Source organism: Lissotriton helveticus, chromosome 6 (assembly GCF_964261635.1).
Source record: "Lissotriton helveticus chromosome 6, aLisHel1.1, whole genome shotgun sequence".
NCBI lineage: Eukaryota > Metazoa > Chordata > Amphibia > Caudata > Salamandridae > Lissotriton > Lissotriton helveticus.
In genome coordinates, this window is record NC_136067.1 from 1133696638 (window position 1) to 1133719592 (window position 22955).

General features: G+C 44.2%; 1 protein-coding gene across 2 annotated transcripts in view; it reads right to left on the bottom strand.

Moving 5' to 3' along the window:
* CNST (consortin, connexin sorting protein) overlaps nucleotides 1-22955 on the bottom strand; it is a 357608-nt gene that overhangs the window by 104114 nt on the left and 230539 nt on the right. For both annotated transcript variants that reach the window (XM_078648798.1, XM_078648797.1), the window contains exon 5: nucleotides 17769-17965. In XM_078648798.1, the coding sequence (XP_078504924.1) occupies nucleotides 17769-17965 (197 nt within the window). The remainder of the gene's footprint in view (nucleotides 1-17768; nucleotides 17966-22955) is intronic.

Genomic DNA, 22955 nt, shown 5'->3' on the forward strand with positions numbered 1-22955 from the left:
TTAGTAACTGAGTAGGTGTGCGAGTAGCTCTATGGGTGACTAATTCAGTGTGTGAGTGGCTGCACGGGTGCATGAGTGGGTGTGTAAGTTTGTATGCCTGCATGACTGGATGTGTGAGTGGCTGTATTTGTCAGTTGGTAACTGCATAAGTGGCTGTATTTGCGAGTTACTGCTTGTGTGAGTGGCACTATGGATCAGTGAGTTGGTGTGCAAGTGTTTGTATGGGTTTGTGAAAGGGTAGATCAATGGTTGCGTAGGTGTACGAGAAGTTGTATGGGGTGAACGTGGGTGTGTCAGTGGTTCTGTGGAGCATGTCATGAGTGATGTCACTGACCATGTCATGAGTGATGGAATATGTGAGGTCTTAAGCAGTGCATTGCGGAGGTGTAAGTTATAGTTAGCTCATCTAACTATAACTGCTAAAACTTGTAACCTTTGTTTTTTTCAGTGAATTTCTACATTTTTTAAACTCTATATATTTACTAAAAACAATTACACTAAACTTCGCAAAGGCACAACGGGTTGAAGGACCATGGAGGAGTCATAAGAGAGAAGGTATTGCATAAAAGATTCTATGGGATAACCACGGGTGAAAACCAAAACTATCCACAGCGCAGATACAAATAAGGGGAATTTGAAAGGACGCCATTCTCAAGGTATTGCAAAGGAGATTGTATTGGACCACCGTGAGTGACTTTTAAAAGTATCTACAGCACAGACACAACCAAGGGATATTCAAAAGGGCGCTACTCCTAAGGATAATATTATCGCTGGATATCAGAAAATTGGAATAAATCCCTGGCCCTTGTACAATATGCGGACCTCAATCTGTGTGCATAAGAACCATTGACAAAAAACTTTCCGACCATTAAAACGGATAACTTTGTATCTCTAATGATATCATAGGGATATTGGAATACCAATTCTTCTCAACACAAACTGGTCCCCTGGAGTCCATATGTGTTATATCTTACAAGGTCCTGAAGAAGGTGGTTTTCGGACAACTATTAAATCCACCGAAACGCGCGTAGACCATTCTAGTGCTGGGTCTCATACACTTTTATAGAGACATCTTGAGTACCTAGTTGGGATATAGTTGGTATTGATGTTGTGAGAGTGGGAATAGTGGTATGAGAGTTGTGATGTATGAATGAAGTGATCCAGGGGGACTTAATGACATTAGGTGTGTTTTTTATGTAATTGTTTTTAGTAAATATATGAAGTAGCAGAGGAATATATGTATCAATGAACATATGCATTGTAGAACTGATGTCTACTGCTTGACACGTGTTAAATGAACTGAATATAGAAAAAAAGAAATGAAATACAAAAAAATAAAAAATAATCAAGAACTTTTTGATACAAATAAAAATGAATTTTTGAGATAAAATGTTGTGTTCATAAAGTGTACTTTTTTGAATTGAATAGTGTAATGATGTGAAGCATTTCCTTTATGTAAATAATTTGGTCGATGAGGGAACATTTTGATACTACTATGGGGCAGGACCAAACAGGCAGGGCTTGTAGGCAAATGTACATACTTAAACTTTGTAAAAGTTTAGAACACAATCTCAATTTCACAGAACATATATAGGATTTTGTGCTCGAGAAAGGCAAGGATGCAAAAACCTCCATCAAGGATTACAAATAAAGTGGAAATACAGAGAAAACATACTTGCTTTGCCTTAGCTATGCCCACAAAGTTAGGATGATTAGTACTTTACAGAAGTGGGGCTTACACTCTGGCACCTGCTTTAGCCACATGGCCCCATCTCCCCCTGCCGATTTTGGCACCGGGGACGCCATCACCTGTGGCCTAGCCATGCTTCTCTGGGTGCCCCAGTCGCCATTGGGACTGCAGGGGGAGCCTCAAGTTTCCTGCATTGCTTTCACTCACAAGGAGCTGCTAAACAAGCAGCTCCCTGGGTATCAAAGCAATTAGTCAGTTTCCTTGCTTGGGCAGGGATATGCAACGCTTTCAGCAAGCGAGAGCATTTTGACTGCCTTCGCTTGCTGAAAGCAGAGTGTTTGCTGTGGCTTGGCAGGAGCAGTCAACACTTTCACCAAGCCACAGCAAACAGCTATGTCCCACCGGGAAGGGGGGGTTTGGGTGGTACCCTGAGACACAGCAGGAGCTGCCTAGGGGGTGGCAGTCCCCAGGGCCCTCTTTTGCAGTATACAGCCCTGGGGAGGTTGTGGTCCCCGGGACCCGTATGGGTGACTGTATGGGTGAGGGGATGGGTGTGTGAGTGGTTGTATGGGAGAGTGAGTAGCTGTGTTAGTGTGGGTATAGGTAATCGAGTGTGTGTGAGCGCTGTTTTGGAGACAAGGTCTGTGTGAGTGTGTGTGTGTGAATGGTTATATGGCTAGGCAAATTGGTATGTAAGTGGTTCTGTGGGTGTGTGAGTGGTTGTATGGCTGAGTGTGAGGCTGTGTCAGTGGCTGTATGGATAATAGAGTGAGGGTGTGACTAGCTGTATTGGTGAGTGTATGGATATGTGAATACCTGCTTGGGTGAGTGAGCCGCTGTGTGAGTTTCTGTATTGGGAGTGGCTGAATAAGTGTCTTACTGGGCGTGAGCATGAGTTTTTGAGAGGGTCTGTGATTGGTTGTGAGAGTATCTGAGTGGGTCTGTGAGTGGGTGCATAAGTGGGAGTAGATCTGTGAGTGAGTGTGTGAGTGAGTGGGTGCGTGAGTGTCTGAGTAGGTCTGTGTGTGGGTGTCCATGTCTGAGTGGGTTGCAACTGTCGCTATGAGTGTGTGTCAGTCTACGAGTCATTGCATAAGCGTCTGAGTGGGCCTGTAAGTGGGAGCATGAGTCTCTAAGTGAGTCTGTACGTGGGTGTGTGAGTCTGAGTGGGTCTGTGAGTAAGTGCATGAGTCTTTGAGTGGGTGAATGAGTGGGTCTGTGAGTGAGTCTCTCAGTGAGTACATGAGTCTCAGTGAGTGCACATGTCTAAGTGGGTCTTAGAGTGACTGCTTAAGTCTGAGTGGGCCTGTGAGTGAGTTTCTGAGTGGGTGCGCAAGTGAGTGCATCTGTGAGTGAGTGGGTATGAGTCTATAATTGGGTGTATGAATGTCTCAGTGGGTCTGTGAGTGGATGCATGAATCTGAGTGAGTCTGTGAGTGGGTGCATGGGTGTCTAAATGAGTGTGTGTGTGGTGCGTGGGTGTCTGAGTGGGTGCCCAAGTTTCTCATTGGGTCTGTGAGTGGGTGCGTGAGTCTGTGAGTGGGTCTGAAAATGTCTGTGTGCTCTATGTTTTGCCCACTTCTGCTCTGTTTTGCTTTTCCTGCTCCTTTTTCTACTCTCTGTATCACATTTCTGTCCTTTGTTTTGCCACTCCTGCCATATGTTGTGTCTTTCCTGCTTGTTTTACTGCTCTCTGTTTTCCCACTTAAAAGCTCTTGGGACCACCACCTCATCAGGGCTTTACAGAGGCCGGAGACCGCCACCTCCCCACGGCTTTCTTTTTACTAAAGGAGGGGGCCACATGGCACCCCCTGTAGTTTTCATATTCCCCGGGGCCACCACCTCTCTGGGGCTAAAGAAACATTTATGCGGGCCAGGTGGAACCCTTGGCACCGGGGACCGCTACCTCCACAGGGCAAAATACTGTCTTTAAAGTGGGAGGGGGTCTGCGCTCCCTGGGCCGATTTTGGCCTGCGGACACTTTTCCTGGGGTTCGCTCTCTTCATTGTGGGTGCCCTAGAGCCCACCCTCGGCACCCATTCAACGCCGTTGGGGACCATTGGGGAAGCCTCAAGGCCCTTACGGTCCCTGCCAGCTCTGTGCCTCCTGTGGGAGCTGGCATTGCTCTTACAGACAGGGAGCAGCGGAACATTCAGCTCCGTCTGTGAGAGCAATCGAAGTGGTAGCGGTTTCACAGGTCTCGCTTACTGAGAGCGAAATTGTGTTTGCTGACTTGGCTGGAACTTTATTTAATAATAATCTTTATTTGGATATAAAACAATATCCTTAAAAGAAGCAACAACAGCAATATACATTGTAAAAGCAAAACTAACATCAATAATCAACTTTAAATGGATGCAGGGTTCTCACATTGCAATTTTCGCCTCCCTGTTGAACAGTCCGGGTTGCGATAAAAATAACTTTAAAAGTACGGAGGTTGTTATACAGTAATTTACAGTATTAAACTTATTGGCCAACCCACCATTAATAAATAGTTATAAAAGTAAAAAAAAAAATATCAGATAAAAATAGCAACAGCAGATCAATAGCAGCAAATCATGATAGTGCAGTAATGAATGAGGGACTTTTTTTTTTATCAAGTTACAATAATACGGTTAGATTTAAGCTGTTCCCAACACGAGGGGAGCATGCAGAAAGTTGCGATATGCAAGGCGTATAAACAATGTAAGAGCAATATTTAAAGCAGTATTTTCTGGACATAGGGCCGCAATGATTGCCTGTCTGTAGGACCGGATTCCCAACCTATTCCACTCCACTTTCAGTTTGCGTCTGCGCTGTGCCATGAGTGCTGGGCAAAGACAAACCACATGCTCCAGGGTTTCAGCCGTCCTGCCGCACCCTCTGCACCATATTTCATCTGTCGTGCAACGCCAGCCTGGCAGATCTTTTAAAAATCGCCAGTCACCAAGTCTGATGGCCATAAAACTAAGTTTTAGGTACGCTGGGTAGGTGCAGGACAGATAGGTTGCAGGAGCTAATCGCCCGTACGAATTCATAACGGTCCATGCGTGTCTACGTTTGGCAAGATGGTTTTTATCCATAATAAGGGAACTTATTCGGACACTTTTCTTAATGAGGGATTTGAATACTGTCATACTGGGGTTAAGATCCCATAGGTCGCCTGCGGAGAGTTCTTGAATGGACTCCTTGAAAAGACGACCATACGTGCCCCCTGAATTTTTCTCAGAGATGTCTTGCCAGACTAGTGACTCAAGTGAGCCTATGTCTGCCTGTCTGAGTTTATGGCAGAGATTTAGAAATGTGCCGATGCTGGAGACTTCGATATTTAATAGGCCGAGTTCTAGCCTAATCTGTGCAGCAGAGGCGTTACTGGGCAAATGGAGGACTTTTTTGTAAATTTTAGTCACGTGTTGGTTTAAATTCGTGTTTAATTTACCCCTGAAGATCTCATTACCATATGACCGTGTCAGACCAATCTTTGCTCTCATGACCTCTAGTAGAGGGGTTAGACTTGGGCCAGATAGTTTTTTCTAGAGCTTGGAGAGGGTCACCTGTAAAGTCACAGCTTTAGCAGATATCTCCTTACGTTGTTTCGCAAAGTTGCCCCTCGAGTCAAGATTGACCCCTAGGTATTTATATACACTGCCTACTGCAATGGTCATGTTGTTATAGGACCATCCTCCCCCTACTTTTCTTTTTTTTCCAAAGGTAACCAGTTGGGTTTTCTTTAGGTTAACCTCGAACTGGTTTGCAGCGGTGTAGTTTTACCAGGAGCCTTTGTAAGCCGACGCGTGTTAGACTGAAAAGCCCTAGGTGATCTGCGTAAAGCAGGTTACTTATTGGGACACCACCCATCTTTGGAGGGTGACTATTAGTTTCATCTAAAGTTGTCGTCAGGTCAGCAATAAACAAATTAAAAAGAAGAGGGGCCAGCACACAGCCCTGTTTGACACCCCTAGTAGTCATGATTTTGCGAGAGAGATGTGTGCCGGACCCCAACTTCACCTGAACCCATGTACCTGAATGTAGCTGAATGATTGCCTCCAGTTGACTTGGCTGGAACTGTTATAGCTCTGCCAAGTCAGAACAGACAGCTATGTCTCGAGGGTGGGCACCCCGGGACAAAGGAGAAGCTGGCCCTTGTGGGTGGCTGTCCTCAGGGCCATACATACTGCCTACAGAAGGGGGGGCTGCTCAGCCCCCCCCTCCTTCTCTGACCATGGGCCAGCCTCGGGGAGGTGGTGGGCCCTGGGGCTCCATATGGCTGGGGGGGCCACCAAATCATTTTATTGCCCCAAGGAGGTGGTGGTCTCTGGAGGGGGGTCTGCGCTGCCCTCTCCATTTTTTAAAAAGAAAGCCCCAGGGAGATGGTGGTTCCAGAGGATCAATGAGCCTTAGGAGCGGGCCCCGTGCGCCCCCCCTGCTTTTCTAAAAAAAAAAATGCCCCTGGGAGCTCATTTGAAAACAAACGCCACAGATTTGCGGTTCTGTCGAGTTTCCACGGCAAACATTTTTAAAAAAATGCTTTTTTGCCTTAGCGGTTCCCTCTGGGACCCCATTACTTGAGCTAAGGGGTCAGGGTATTCCTACATTGCTTCAGCCGAGTCCCACAAAAAAAGGGGGGCAGAGTCCCAAAATAACCGCCAACACAGGTGGTGGTGGGTTTTAATAAAAACAAAGCAGGCAGAAGTAATGCTGACATTGACAAAGGCTGAAATGCGTTTGTTAGCTATGGTGATGGAATAAAACATTTGAATAGACTCTGGAATGCGCTACGTTCTTTTCCTGTTAAGGATTGTGTGTGTATGTGTGTATATATATATATATATATATTTATTTTTTTTTTCACTGAAAAAAACAAAGATTACAGGGACGTTATAGTTAGGAAACAGAATTTTAAAAAACCTTAGAAAATCACTAAAAAACAAAGGTTGCAGGGAAGTTATAGTTGGTTCAGAGTTTACACCCACAAAACCATAGAACTACAGCAGATATAGTTTGAGTTATGTCAAGAATCTATGGGCCCAATGCATCAAACCAACAAAAACCGGTCACAAACTGGCAGATTCACAGAATCTGCTACCTTGCGACCAGTATTTTTGAATTTGCGATGCATCATCCAAAATGCAAAAATCGCAACTTAAGGAATCGCTAAAATTGCGATTCCTTCAATGCAATGAATTAAGCAAAACATTTTTGCGATTTCGCTATTAGGAATTGCAAATTACCATCAAACTAAAGTTGATGGTAATTTGAGATTGCTTTGAAGAATGCACTAATGTGCATTTTTCCAAGTCAAATTTAACACACATGCCCTTGGGGCATGTGTGTGCGCAACATGTGGAGAAAAGGGAATTTCAGGAGTTCAAAAAGGATACAGGGTATCCTTTTTGAACACTTGCACCTTTGAAATTGCATGCGCAATTTGCGAGTACCTAGGGAGTACTCGCAAATGGAGCATGCCATTCCCATGGATTCCTATGGGCCTCTAGGCCTATAGGAATGAATGGGAATCAATTCCTTAATTGCGACTCGCAATTTGCGAGTCGCAATTAAGGCATTTGAAGGAATCACATTTTTTTGCGAATCCTTTATGCTTTGCATTTTGTGATTTCTAAATAGCGAATTGGTAAAATTCGCTATTTACAAATTGCAAATTGTGGGCTTGATGCATGTGCCCCTATAACTTGTGCCCTTAGATAACTATAACTGGTGCCCCCGCCATGCCTAGTTTTGTCATCTAAAATTTTACAGCAAATGCTGCACCAATATTATCAATGATGTCAAAGAAGATGTCACGAGTGATTTAATATGTGGGATAATTAGCAGTGCATGGCGAGGGTGAGTTATAGTTACCTTATGGCATAGGGGTGGGCACCCCAGGACATAGCAGGAGCCGGGCCCTAGGGGATGGGGTTCCCCGGTCCATTACTAGCTAGAGTTCCCGGGGTTGACCTCTGTATGGGGAGGGGGGACTCATCCAGCCCCATCCCTGTACTTTAATATGGCTGGGCCCCGGGGATGGGTTGCATGGGGCCAAAATCAGCACGGGAGGCTGGCCATGTGTGCCTCCTCCCTTTTATTATAAAATATATTTTCCCCTGGGACCAGGCCCACCTGGGGGGCATAGAGAAAACCAGCGTGGCAGACCATGCTAGGTCTTTTTTTCCAATGTTGCCGTGGATTCACTCCAATTTCGCTGCAAAGTTTAAAAAAAAAGTTTTTGGCTCCCTGGTGGGGTCCTTGTGGGACCTCACCACCAGGCCCAGAGGAGACCGGTTATTCCTACCCTGCCCGTTCTTTTTTTTCACCTTTTTTTCTTGGGACTTGGACAAGTCAGTCTCAAGTTGGCTGGCAACACTTCTTGGTTTAAGTGTTTGCAGCTAATCAGTTCTCAGCATGAGATCAGCTGGATCGGCGGAAGATTTGCATCCCTAGATAAACAAATTAATTTTTTCATTAATAATTTCAAAACTCCTGAATGGATTTAGAACAAATTACAAAACTGGCTCTTTCTGGACTAAGAGCCAGCTTTCTGCCAAATGTGGCGTAATTCCGTTCAGCGGTTCGGGCTCCAGTCGTGTCTAAAACTGCGATGGGTAATTGCATGGGGAAAACGCGTCTTGGGACCCTCCCCCCCTTTTTCTTGACCCCAGCTTGACAAATCACCCCGAAACTGTCCAAACAGCAGCTGAAGTGGGTGGCAAACTAGTTTTGAACATTTTGTGAAGATTCGTCAAATGGTGCCAAAGTTATTGGCAAAACAAAAAATGTTTTGTCTATCGCAAGTAGGTCTTATCTATAACTATCCACTGGCGACCGGCAGAAGTATATATCTATATCCAGGGCTTTAAGTGGGCCGGGTCTCACCGGTGCTGCGCACTGGCAGTTTTTTAAAGGAGCCCTCAAAACGGGTCGCGCTCAGGCTCTGTTTTCTGCCCTGGCACAGTCGGTCCAGTTTTTTCCCACTGCAGTGACAGCAGCACATCGATGTGAGCTGCTCACACTGCTCAACACTGCTCACTTCTTACTAGTGGAGAAGTTGCGGCATGGCGCAGGTTCAACCACAGAGCTAGAACTTGAATACCAATGGTCTTACGTCTCGTCAAATGTCTTTGACGGAAGTGGCGAAGTTGAAGATCTCTTCGACATCTTTCTCTTCTTGTGCCTGCTGATGGCTTAGACTGCGATAAGCACCTAGAGTGGTTCTAGAACAAGCTTAGGACCTTCCTCTCCACTAAGATCTTGAGCATAGCGTGATGAGGAGCTTGAGGGACCACTTCTTCAAGGCCTCAGGGTGCATGGCGTGGCAGTCGAATCTTGGCATCGTAGTCATGCTTTAAACACCAGAGGCACACCAACATCTGCGAGAGACAGGCGCCACATGGTTTAAAAACGTTCTTCCTGGCAGACATCCTAATCCACCCAGAGAAAGTCTAAACAAAATCTTGACAAAAAAAAGGTTTGCCGAAAAAGACTGAGGGTAGCTTTCCAGATCTGCACTGACTGGCACACAAAGAAAAGAACTGACATCAGCGCACTGGGGTGGCACCTATATAGGCACTGCAAGTGTCACTTATGATGCAAGCGATGCCAACGAAGCCAAGTGGAGCAGAACGACATCACCTACCAGCATGTAGGGGTACTGCTTGTGAAAAATGTACAGATCCAGTCTGACGCCTGGTGATCAGTCTAAGGTAAGAAATCAGAGGTATGAAGTCTCCATCGGGTATACTCCAATCTGGTCTAGCATTTGGGCACGGCATACCGGGAATTCCCCAGGGTGTCAGACCCTGCAGCACATTGCCGTCTTAAAGATGACCAAGCCACAGACTTTTCAGATATTTCTGGCTCCCTTGGCATGTGTTTGGACCCCAAGGAACCACAATGGGCTGCAGTTGGAAGTTAGCTGGCAGGTTGACCTTGTCACAAACTGACCCCATGTGTCACATGGCTGGGCCCGTTCCCATTCCAGTTAAAGCTTCAACTCCCATCCCAGGGTCCACACCAGGCCCTTATTTGCTGGCACTGATGCACACTCTAGCGGCTCTGGAGCTGATACCGATATCAGACCCCAAGCCTTCTGCTCATTCAAGGCATATTTTGATCTATGCGATCACTATCAGAGGCTGGAACCCCTATTTGGATTCGATTCTAACAGTTCAGGGTATGCAAACTGACCCCATGACAATGTTAATGATGAGGAGTCAACCTGCTGACCCCCACAGTAGTGATGATAGGTTATATCTGGTTTTACATCCCTAGATACTGAGCAAGACTTGTCAACTGGGCCACCAACAGAAAAAGTGCCTCTTTTGTAGTACTTGTGTTAAGAGAAGCAGAAGTGCTTGGTTTGTAGTTACCTACTCTTGAAACCAAAGAAAACTTATCATCTGAGACCTTTCAACCATCTTCGTAAGAGCCTGGTTGAATGACAATAACAATTCAGATGGACACCCGTATGGCCACTTGGTCCAAATGGTGCTCGATCCCTCTGGTCAGTCTATCTGTTTCCAGGATACACAGGCTGGTACCCAGTGACCCCGATTATCTGACAAGGGACCCTGCTATGTTATGCTATATTGATTTGTGTAGCTCACTAATCACCAGAGAGGGTATCCAGGAACTTGGGCAGGTGCATAGGTTGGTGGACCCCAAGGAGCTCTTACGAACAGCCAGGTCTTCAACTTCTTGTGGAACTCAAGAAGTGAGAAGAAAGCTTTGATTTGTTGAGGGAGGTTGGTCCATGTCTTCGGTGCAAAATGGGAGAATGAGTGACCTCCAGTGTTGCATTTGCGGATGCAAGGAATGTGTGCGAGTGAGAGTAAGGCAGAACGTAGGTGCCTGGTGGGTTGGTCAAGTGTATGCAGCTGTTCAGATATTCAGGTATTCTGATCCGGTGTTGTATGTATGCCTGAGAAGTTTAAATTGTCTGTGCTTGTGAATGGGGAACCAGTGAAGCTTCCTGGCACTGGAGACCAAGTATGAGTCTTGCAGTGGTGTTCAGGATGGCCTGGAGTCAGTGTAGGAGTTGTTTGGAGATTCTAGCATAGACAGCGTTGCAGTAGTCCTGCCTGCTATTGATAAGTGCTTGTGTGACAGTCCGTTGGTGCACTGAGTCAACCAATTGAAGACTTTTCGGAGCATGCGTAGGAAGTGGAAGCAGGTGGTGCACACTGCGTTGACTTGAGCCGTCATGTTGAGCTGGTCATCTAGGACAATTCATTTTTTTCTTGCATAGTCTGTGGGCGTCGGTATTCCTCTCAGTCCCATGGGGGAGGTCTTGTTGCTGAAGACCAGTACTTTCATCTTGTCGGAGTTGAGCTGCAGGCAGTTGGTTCTCATCCGGTCTGCTACAATGATCATACAGTTGGTGAAGTTGGTTCTGGTGGTGGTTGTTTTGTACATCAGGGAGAGGATGAGTTAGGTGTCATCCCCTTAGGAGATGACAGTGATGTATTGTGATCAGATGATGTTAGTGAGCGGTGTCATGTATATGTTAAAAAGGCATCGGCTGAGTGATGAGCCCTGTGGGACTCCGCAAATAAATTTCTTGGTCTCTGATGTGACGGGGGCAGCCTGACCCTATGAGTTCTTCCTGTGAGGAAGGAACAGATCCATTTAAGAGCGTATCCTTGTATGTCAGTCTCGTGGAGTCTTCTGCTGAGGAGGTTTAGGGAGACCGCGGAGGTCGAGCAGGATGAGGGATGCTGTTTCTCCTCGGTCCAGGATGATTCGAATATCATTGGTGGCCGAGATGAGTGCTGTTTCAGTGATTTGGTTCTTTCTGAAGCCTGATTGAATGCTGTCAAGAAGATAGTGAAGTTCGAGGTAGGTTGTGAGTTTCTTGTTGATGGCCTTCTCAATCACTTTGGTTGGATAGGGAAGCAGGGAGATGTGTCGGACGTTGCTTAGTTGATTCGGGCCGGCAGTGGGCTTCTTGGGGAGGACGTTGATTTCTGCAAGTTTCCATTTATCCAGGAAAACAGAGGACGTGATGGAGATGTCCATGTACTGCTGATGTTCCCAGGTTGTAGATTTGTTGGGAGCTTGGGTCAGTTGAGGCCTCTGAGTGGATGATCCGGATGATTGCAGCGGTGTTGTTTCTGGCGAGGGTTGTCCATTCGGTCAGGTGGCCGTCATGGTTGATGATGCACAGGTTAGCAACAAGTTCTCTGGGGTTGGGTTGGTGAGTTAAGTTGCTGTAGATATTTGTGATTTTGCTGTGGAATAAGATGGATAGGTTATTGCAGAATTGCAGTGAGGCAGCGATGTTGGTGACAGTGGCTGAAGGCAAGGTGACATCCATAACGATCGACAAGGTCTCCTTGCAGCTGTGGGAGCTTCCTTTGATGCAGTCCACTAGTGCTTTTTTTCTTGGTGTCTTATTTTCAGGTGATAGCATCTGAGTGCAGCTTTGTAGGTAGTCCTGTTGGTGGTGTGGTGGCTGGCTCTCCATTTCCTTTCTAGAGGTTTACATTATCATTTAGTTTCTCGGAGATCTTCGGTGTACCAGTTGGCCTTCTGTATGATCTACTATGCTTTTATGGGTTACTAAGTGCAAATGAGTACACGCTGTTCTTGATCCAGTTAAAGTTTTGGATGTACTTCTTGAGGCGGTCTGTGGGGCTATGTTGATCTATGCTGAAGGCATCGAGCCATACAGCTTCTGTGATTTTACCCAAGATTGAAAAGCTGAACCTGGTAGGGATGTGGACTTGAGGTGTGTTTATTTCGAAGTGGATAATGATGTGGTCGGTCCATATTAGCGGTGTGGTGGAGTTATATTTGATGCTGTCACTTGTGATGAAGATGGGGCCCAGTATGTGTTCTGCAGTGTATGTTGATTCTGGGACAAGCTTGGCGAGTCTGATGTTGTTCAAGCTTTCTAGAGTGCTGTGGAGCAGGGGTCGTTTCGGTGTTCCAGGTGAAAGTTGAGGTCACCAAGGAGAATGTAGGCTCTGGAGTCGATGGTGAGTGAAGCACTGAAGTTGGTGATGAGGTTGGTAAAGGTGGCTCGTGGTCCAAGTGGTATGTCGGAGAGGGTTCCTTTCAGGGAGAGGTTTACTGAGATTTGCAGCTTGAAGTGCACGTTTTCCGTGAAAGGGGTGGCATTCTCTGTGGATAATGTGCATTTAATGGATTCCTTGTAGATGATAGCGAGTCCTTCTTCTGGCTTGTCAAGACATCCCTGTTGAGTGAACTTATATTCCGCTGGGATTGCCAAGGTGATGTCAGGAACCGAAGCGGGGTTGAGCCAGGCTACTCAGCATGTCCCATATTTTGGATGTGTGATTACCGAGTGATCATGTGTTGAGAAGAATGCATGGGAGTGGGTGTTGACATGAGGGTTTGCTGTAGCGTGTAATGTACGGTGGGGGTGTAGATGTTGGGGGCCATGTGTGTTAGGAGGGGGTGTTGAGAGCATTATTAGCATTTGATTTGGGAGTGTGGGTGCATAGCTGCTACAGAACTGGCAGTGGGTGCACTTAAAGCTTCTACAGTGGTGTGAGGAGCTGCACAGCAGAAGTTGGAGGAATGGCATTTGGGGTCTAGAGACCTTAATAGCGTTGTGGAGTATTGGTGGGCTGTGATCGGACAAGGGTTTCCGGCAGTGGGTGTGGTCCAGGTGCGGACAGGTAGCACGTCTATTTTGCAGCTGCCATTAAATAGATCTTGGGATGGGGGAGGGTTGCAGTGTGCTATGATATTATTTTGTGTGCTGATGGGTGAAAGACAATGAAGTCCTCTTTCTTGGCTTCTTCTTTTAAAGACTGTTTTGGCAGGAAAACCAGTAATATCACTTCCTGTCCAGATGTATGACAGGAAATTCAGTGCTGATGGGTGATGGGAAACGTCTTAAAGCCTGGTGGCATCGGTGTTAATGACAAAAGTTACTCGCACTGTCTGTCCAACCAGTCCTGCGGATAGAGATTCAAAAGCGTATTGATACTTTTAGAAACAGATTGTTCTCTTGAGCTAATTTGGCCTTTAAATTCTTGGACACGGTGTAAAGTTTGGGCAGGTGCAACAATGTTGTGGAGGACATAGCCAGTTAAATCTTACTGGCTGTCTTGGAAAACCTCAGGGCCATGCTTGGTCAAATGATACATGATGGGCAGAGCGTGGCAAAGTATTTCATGTCATGTAAGCTGGTTTGGGCCCCACAGACACTGTTGGCACCAGGGTAGTTCTAGTTTGTTTGAGAAGAACACGGATTCACCACTTGAATGACTTAACAGTCAAGGCAGGGCATGACCCATGCCATTCTTGTCTCCTGCCTAGCAGTTCTGCCAAAAGTGAAGGTGATTTAGTCGTTATTCCAGGGGTCTAGCCTACAGACAATGCCAGCCCTCCAAACATGTGCAGCAGCAACAGGTGCAGTTCTTTCCGGGCTCAGGTTATGTCAGTGGCTCAGACACTTTGCACCGGCAAAGGGGCTGCATTCAATTCCTCTATGTATGGTTCCCCCCCCAACATCAGACAGTCAGAAGACCGTTCTGCAATCTTGCTTTATGAAGTCGACCTTCTGCTGACCACGGTTGTTGTATTCATAGGAAAGAAAAGGATGCTATTCACACCACTTCCTTATGAAGGAGAAGGATGGAAGCCTCAGGACTACACTGGATTTGCATCCACAGAATGCCTTTTTGCGGAAAGACTATTGTACAATGCTCACCCTGTTCCAGATTCTTTCTGCTCTTTACCTAGGAGATGGGATGGTGGTGTCCCTGGACTTGCAAGACTAATACTTTTACTATAGTGAGCCCGTATTTCCATAAGCATTTCCTGCATGGGGAAGGAACACTTTCAATTCACTGTGCTCCCCTTCACTTTACTTCCGCCACTCCGGTATTCATCAATGTATCTCCTAGTGACTTTTCTGAGGAAACTCCAATGTGCAGTAGAGTTGACACTTTCCCTCCTAAGCTGGTAATCATGCTGCAATGGGACTTGAATATAGCATTTGACTTTTCTTATGTGCACACCTTTTGAGCAGACGAACAGTAGCTCACTGCAACTACTGCCGCTCAATAGTTTCCCTGACTGCTATAACATCTGTGTGCCACATGAGTGAATTGCAGGCACTCAGTTCAACTGCCCCTCACCAACTTTTTCTCTGTTAAATTAGGTCTGAGGACCAGGGCGGCCTTTTTACCAAATGATGGGACTACTTTTCATGTCAGTAAGTTGATTCGTCTGCTAAAGGTTCTTGCTCCACATCGCCCCTCGAAAGAGGAAAGGTCCCATCACCTCAACCTAAAAGGAACTCAGTTTCTATATTTAATGAACAAAAGCCCATTGTCAGGATGACCCTTTGTAAGGTTTTCTAGAGTGATGAAAATCAGTGCAGAAGAAGACCCGTCCAGGTGTAGAGTCCTCTGCATCATGATCTACTTTGCGCTGGCAAAAAATCAAACTCCATAAGGCACGCAGTATCATTCCACCACACCCAAAACCACTATCATAGCATTAGCATGAGGGGTACTGATTTTAGATATCTGCCAGGCTGCAATGCTGGCATCGGCATAACCACTCAAGAAGCACTACTTCCTTCAAAGCCAGGTCTGGTGGAAAGGCCACTTTGTCAACTTGGTCTTACAAGATTTTCTGTTGAGTTCAATCCCCAGTCCCTCCACCTTTGGGAGATACTGCTATTGTATCTAATCTTAAGGTGAGAAATATTTGTTTATAAGTGTCCATCAGATGAACAAGTTAATTACCTTCAGTAACACTTTCTGGCAGGTACTCTAACTGCAGATTCTACACTGTTTTCACACCTCTCCATTCTGTGGAGTGAATTACTGCACATCATAATAAGGTTCCAAGGTGTTGGCATACGGTCACTATCCATTTGGGGAAGTGGAAGGGAAAATATATTTTTTTTAAACCTGAGGTTAAGGTGCAAGGGTGGAGCTTATATGCAGCTCTGCTCTGTTACTTTCCAGAACAGTATGGAGTCACCTCTGAGAATCATGGCAGGACCTATTTACATACAGAAACATTGCTAAGAAAATGTTCCAGGTCCATTCTGGACCCTGGTAATATCCTTAAGGTGATGAATCTGCAGTCAGAAAGAGCATTACCAAAGGTAATTAGGATGTTTGTTATTATGCAAACTGGCCTATCAACTCTGCCCCTGTTAATGTCACAAAATTAACTTAATAAATTACTTTTTATTGCACAATATCCTCCACTATTCTTTTTTTCCTTGCCACATACCTGAGAAGTAGGAAAATCAGTCATCCAAAATAATAAAATGTGTCTTTTGGTCAAACAATTGGTTAAAGAGAGTGGCTGGTTTAAATTTGTGAAACTAACTAGACACGCTCACCTAAAATAGTCTGCTTTGATCTTAGAACATCAAATATTTATTGAAGACAAGATAAGGGATAATACTAAAAACAATTTTTTGAAAAAAAATATTTTATTCGTGATTGCACATCCAGAACAAACATACAGTAGAAATTCTAGACATTCGAGCAATCCCGATTTTCTTTTTCACCCCAACTGTAGGTCACAGAATATCAACTCCCCAATGAGCGTGTGCAAGAACGGAAATTTATACATCATCAGCAACAGGATCCCGCCACAAATAAAAGAATAATTCCCCTATCCACCCACGTCCTCCTCAACTATCCCACCCCCCACCCTCCGGTCTCCTGGGTATCTCAGTCTCCTAGTGGTGTAAACCTCCGTTCCACACTGCTGACCACTCTAACCCAATGTAATAAAATATCATAGACAAAGCCTTTGATCTGTACTCACATCCATTATTCACAGCCATCTGCTCACTGCGTATGTTGTGCGGTCAATCTTCCTGGGACAGCGCTAAGTCTGGTCTGTCTAACGCCAGCATCATTACCTCCCAGTCCATTACCATAGGTGTTTTCCGCCTCCCTCCTTCCTCCTCCTTCCTAAGGGCAACACATTCCACTCAACCCCATCTCACCATTTCAGTCTGCCATGTCTCTATAGTAGGTGCTCTAGGAGATTTCAACCTCATTGTTATTGCCCTAACCGCCAGCAGTAGAGCAAGGTCTATAAATCTCAATTTAACTTTCAGCGATTTTGGACGCTGGCGAGCACCTACTAAGCAGTACAAGGCACTCTCCTGTACCTGTGTCTGTGAAACCTCACCTAGTGTCAGACATACCTCCCTCCAATAGCTTCTCAGCCGTGGGCACGCCCAGAGCATATGGAGCAGTCCCGCCTCATCTGCTTTGCATCGCGGACAATGGTGAGGTGAGTCTATGAACATCCGGTGGATCCTCTCCGGGGTGAGGTACGCCCTATGTAGGACCATGGCCTGAATAAATTTTAATTTCAGGTTGCGTGAAACCCTTTTTCGGGTGTTCAGTAATCACTCGCCATGTAGCGTCCGTGACCTCCTCTCCTGTGTCCAGATCTCCCGTAGGGCAGTAAGGGATATTGCTGCATGTGCTCTAATCCCTGCATACAGCCAGCGCACCAAATGACTCCCAGTGCCCATATAATGTATCAGGTATACTAGCTCGTGTTGTAGTGGTGTAGTGCGTTGCAGCGCCCAAGTGATCCTAATATAGTGGGATACTGTAGCGTGCAATAAATAATGTCTGTCAGAGGTCCCGGTAACTCGTGCAAAGGTATGCTGATCCAGCAGTGAGCAGTCTCCAAAAAAGCTCCCTACTTCCTCAACCCCGCTCTCTGCCCAGCGTCGCAGCGCATGTTTGGTAAGTCGTCCCTGTGGAGTAGGAACACCCACTAAGGGGATATTGCTTGCATATGGCGCTACTGACGCTGTGTACGCCAACGCCTTCTTCCAGCAGGTGAGGGCAGTGCAGAGCAACGGATGACATGTGTGTGGTATCTTGGTTTTGGGCAACAACAGGCTATGCAACTCGCCTCGGTCTACTCGGTCCGTCGTCATGTCAATCTCGTGGAGGCTCCTCCCAGCTAACCAGAAAGACAGCCACTGTAGTTGGCTGGCGTAAGTACTAAAAACAACTTAAAAGAGATTTAAACTGTTTCAAATTGCATTTGGATTTTATCCAACAAGCTCATATCACAAATTATTGTTTCAGTGTTTATGCCGAAAATTTGAACATCACAGTACCTGATGAAGACATTGCGGAAGACTCAAAACATCATTCTGCTCAAATACATCTTTGATGAGGGCGAAGAGAGAATGCAAACGTTCTTTTGGTTCCTTTAGCTGATGGTTCACATTTCCCTCCAGGGTAGTAATTTGCTGCACTAGGTCTGTAGACATGTCTTCTGGAACAAGCTTTGTACCTTCCTCAGATGAAAAATCTGTGAAAACAAACAGCGATTATGAAAATATTATCACCATCTGACAGTTGCAACATGTCAGAGTGAGCGAGCTGCTGAAATCTATCAAACAGAAACACAAAAAGCAATATTACAACTTAACAATGCAAAATTCGTATGAAACGACACTGGTTGTTTGCTATTAAGGAAAGGAAAAAATGATAAAAATACTGCCTAATTAGGATTATAATAACCATTTGTGGGTTGTGCCTGAATAAAATATTTGTTAAACCATAATTGCAAGGAGGGGAAAAAGTGCTTTATTCGGATTCATTCACATTCTGTAGCTTTTTTCCCCCCAAGAAAATGGAAGGCGTGAAACAGCTTGGAAAATTCAAGTGCACCAACGATGGATCTATGAATAAAGAAAAAGAATTCTGAAGGATTTTTCCTGGCGTAAAACATACGAGTGAAATGAAGGGAGTGAATAATTGTAATTTACCAATTTCTAAGTTACTCTGCTATTTGTGAATATGCAAGGCTAGTTTGTAAGAACAATGGAGCAGTGCACTCCCAAGCCAGTATTGCGTCAATAAGGAAGCTTGATCAGTATCTTTGTTGGATCAATCTTTGTTTATAAACATCCTTACAGTAAGTAAAACACATCAGCCAACGCGTTTCGTTCAAGGATTGAACTTTGTCAGGGCAATGTCATAGAAGGATTAAAGAGCGACAGTTGCATGAAGTACGTGGGTACAACGGACCCAAGATCTTGTCCGCACCCTGTTCAAGTAAAGTAGTCAAAAGTACTCAGTCATGCCGTATCACAATGGAGTCAGGGCCTCCTTGATACGGGCCAGCACAATAGACCATGAGCCTAATGGAATTCCCAGAAGCCAGCGAGAGCACCAATGTCTTCACCCCGGCTTCACCCTTCAACAGGTTTCTCAGAAGTCTTTTGTCTGACTTGATTATTAGAACTCTCTGCACGTATACTCTGTCCCCTGAATGTTCCACGCTCTGATTCGACAGCCCAGTCGGAACCAACGGCTGGGCGCAAGGTTACAAGCAATGACGGGCCCACCTGTTGAAGGGTGAAGCTGGGTTGAAGACATTGGTGCTCTCGCTGGCTTCTGGGAATTCCATTAAGCTCATGGTCCATTGTGCTGGCAGTGTGGGAAGCCCAACAGCCCCTCCTGTCTGAACCCATCCCAGGTGCAAAATTGTTTTAATCCCCAGGAAGGTGTGGGGGGGCTGGGACTCCACCCCACCAAGGCAGCGGGTCAAGGTATCCCTACCTGCCCCTTCTATTTTTATTTATTTTTTTACTTTTTTCTAGAACTCAGGACAGAGTCCCAAGTGTTAAGATGGCTGCTGCCACATCGTTGTTTGTGAGGTAGCAGACAATCCAACCTTCTTCAGATTTATCGGCTCAGCAAATCACCCACGGAATAATCTAAAACATTTTTGGAGACTTAATTACTCAAAAACTATTGAATGGCTTTACAACAAATTACAAAAAGATCTAGGTTTCTGTCAAATGTAGTGTAAATTCATTCAGCTGTTTGGGCTGTAGCTGTATCTAAATTTCCTACGGAAAAATTAATGGGGAAAACGCATTTTGGACCCCCCCCCCCTTTTTCTCAGCCCCCGCTCAACCGATCACATCCAAACTTTCCAATGTATAGCTGAGGTAATATAACATATTTTTGAAAAGTTTTGTGAAGATTTGTGTCACAGTGCCAAAGTTACTAGGAAAAGAAAAAATGCTTTTCAATGGAAACGAGGTCCTAACTATACCCAGTCGGTGGGGACATTAACATTTTGAACTAAAAGGACCACAGAAAATTCACCAGTTGTAGTTAGTAGCGCTAAATATAACTTGTGCACCCTCCATGCACTGCTTAGGACTTCACATATTACATCATTCATGATATGTTCTATGACATCATTTATGACATCACTGATGACATCTCACATGACATCACTGATGTTTTAGTTAAAAAAATTGTCATTGACTTATTCACCTAACTATAACTTTAACCTTTGGTTTTGTAAGGGAATTTCTTTTTTTAATGAAATATTTTTGATGTTTTTCACATGAGAAGTAATTATTAATTAATTTCAGCATACGACAATTAGGAAAAACAAAGAAAATATATATATATCATCATACATTGACCGAAAAGAAAACAAGATCTAACAAACCAATTCATTATAGCCAGTTGGCTCATTACAAATAATTCATAACTTTGTTACTTATATCAAAATTCATCAATGCTAGTTTTGTTATACCCTGGGCATTCAACCTGATTATAATAGGCTATTTTCTTGAACAATTTATTCCAACAGTAGCACAGGATATTGTGCGGAAGGTGTATATCAGCGCAGTCGGTAATACATTTTAATACTGGCTGAGCCCACCTCGTGACCACTCCTCCATAGGGGCCCACATTGTTTTTTCTTTCTTCTTAGCCTTTCTGCTCTTTTGAAGATATAGGCGACTCTCTAGATGGAACAGCGAAAGCAGCCTGGTCAGCCACTTTTGGAATGTATGGTGAAGTAATTGGAAGATGCAGGTTCATAAGGAAATGAAGTTTATTCTTCACAGACAGCTTATACATCCACACTCGGTGAGATCTAACCCTTCAATACCCAACTCCCACCAAAAGAATGTACAGCCCAGACAGAATGATAACATTCTAAGAAAGAACATTTGACACAGGGATACCACACACCTTCCCTCTTCAAAAAAAATAAAAATAATAAAAATAATAATAATAATAATATATATATATATATATATATATTTTTTTTTTTTAATAAAAGAAAATAAATAGGAACAATAGTAATTAATGATGAACAAAATCTTTCAATTTAACCGGAGTGTGCTTAATACGAGAACTTCTCCTTAATTCACTAACATTGTTATCAGTTTCAAGAAAATCATTACATGTCTCAGCATTGTTAACATTAGACAAAGGAGGAGTTCAATCTTGAAAATTATCTACACTTGTTGAACAAGATCCAGAGACAATTGGAGTAGAAATGGTGTTGTCAAAAGTGTCCAAAACAAAAGAATCATTGTCATCCTCATCAGTAGGATTGGAATTAGTATATTGAGAAAATGACTGCAAATTCTCAAATTTACATAAAGAAATGCGTCTGAAATTCCAGATTTTCCCCCCATCTACTCTTACCGCCTTGCTAAAAACTTCCAATACTTTACAAGGATCAGACCATTTGGCCCATTTCCTGGCAGGAAAACCACCAAACTTAACACAGACAAAATCTCCCACTTTCATTTTAGAACTGTAGTCACGATGTTGCACAATATTACCCTTCATTTTCTCCTGATATTTCTGAACACGCTCCCTAACCTGTGATAAATTAAGAGCAGAATCATTAGATGTTCTAACTTTCATCCACCAAGGTAACAATTTAGAACCAGGTTTCCTCCCACGTAACATCTCAAATGGAGATAACCCTGTGACAGAATTAGGAGAAGTACGATATGACAACAAAGTAGCATGCAAAGCCTTCCTCCAATCAAGACCACAGTTGGATGGATTCCTTGACTACCCTGTTGAAGCGCTCAACCTGACCATTGGCTTGAGGGTTATAATTTGAAACTCTTTTATGCAGGATGCCACACCTTTCAAGAAAAGAAACAAATTCCTTGCTGACAAATTGAGGACTATTGTCACAACTTCTGCAAGTAGCCCTTCACGACAAAAAACGTCATCTAAAAATTCGACTATTTGAGGCGAAACAATTTTATCTACAACTTTCAACTCTGGCCACTTGGAAAAGTAATCTATTAAAACTAAAGCATATACATCCTTGTTAGGAAACAAGCCAAGAGGGCCAATAATATAAATGCCCAGTTTTCTCCATGGCCCTGAAACATACTCAATAGGCGTAACATCAACAGACAATGGTTTAACCGATTTGTCACTTTTAGAACAAGGAAGACACAATCTAACCCATTTGTCTACCATGCCATCGACACCAGGCCACCAATAAAACTCCCTAATGCGTCTTTTGGTGCTGGACATACCCATGTGACCTTCATGAGCCATGGACAAGATTTTCGCCCTAATCTTAAGAGGAGGAACAATTTTATCCCCTCTTGTCACAAAACCTTGAGAGAACATAAGTTCATCTTTGATTTTACAAAAAGACAAAAGGTCACCAGTTAACTTCCTTTCTTCAGGCCACCCCACTTGTAAGAATTTAACCACATCAGCTAAAATGCTATCCTCACACATCGCATCTTTCCACTCAGATTCAGAAATGACTTCTGATGACAAAGCATTAATGTTACCACTATTGACATCATCAATTGTGTAAGCAACATCAAAATCAAAACAATTGTCAACCAAAACACCAGTGTCTGACAAAGGTAATCGAGACATGCAGTCAGCATGAACATTCAAACGCCCAGGAACATATTCAACAGTACACTGATATTGCTGTAATTTAGCAGCAAGACGTGCCAAGCGAGCAGTGAGAGTCCTACCACCACCAGCAGCTAACATATTGATTAAAGGTTTGTGGTCTATACTCAAACGAAATTTGATACCCCACAAAAATTGACGGAAATGTTGGACAGCCCAAGTACATGCTAACAACTCTTTTTCGATGGTGGAGTAGTTATACTCAGCCCCACGCAACATTATGGACGCATATGAAACAACAAACTCTTCGCCTTTGCCTTTCTGCATTAATACAGAACCCAAACCAACATTGCTTGCATCTACACACACAATACATTCCCTTCCTACTTCGAAACATCTTAAAAATGGAGCATCAGCAATTTCTTTTTTCAGAAGATCAAAAGCACATTGTTGTTCTTTGTCCCAGCTAAATTTTACATTTTTCTTAAGCATTGATCTTAATGGAAAAACTTTAGAAGAATAATCTTGTACAAACACTGTAAAATTCCGTTAAACCCAAAAAAGAAACTAACTGTTCTTTCGTAGAAGGTGAAGGAGCATTGGAAATACTTCCAACATGATTAAGTTTAGGT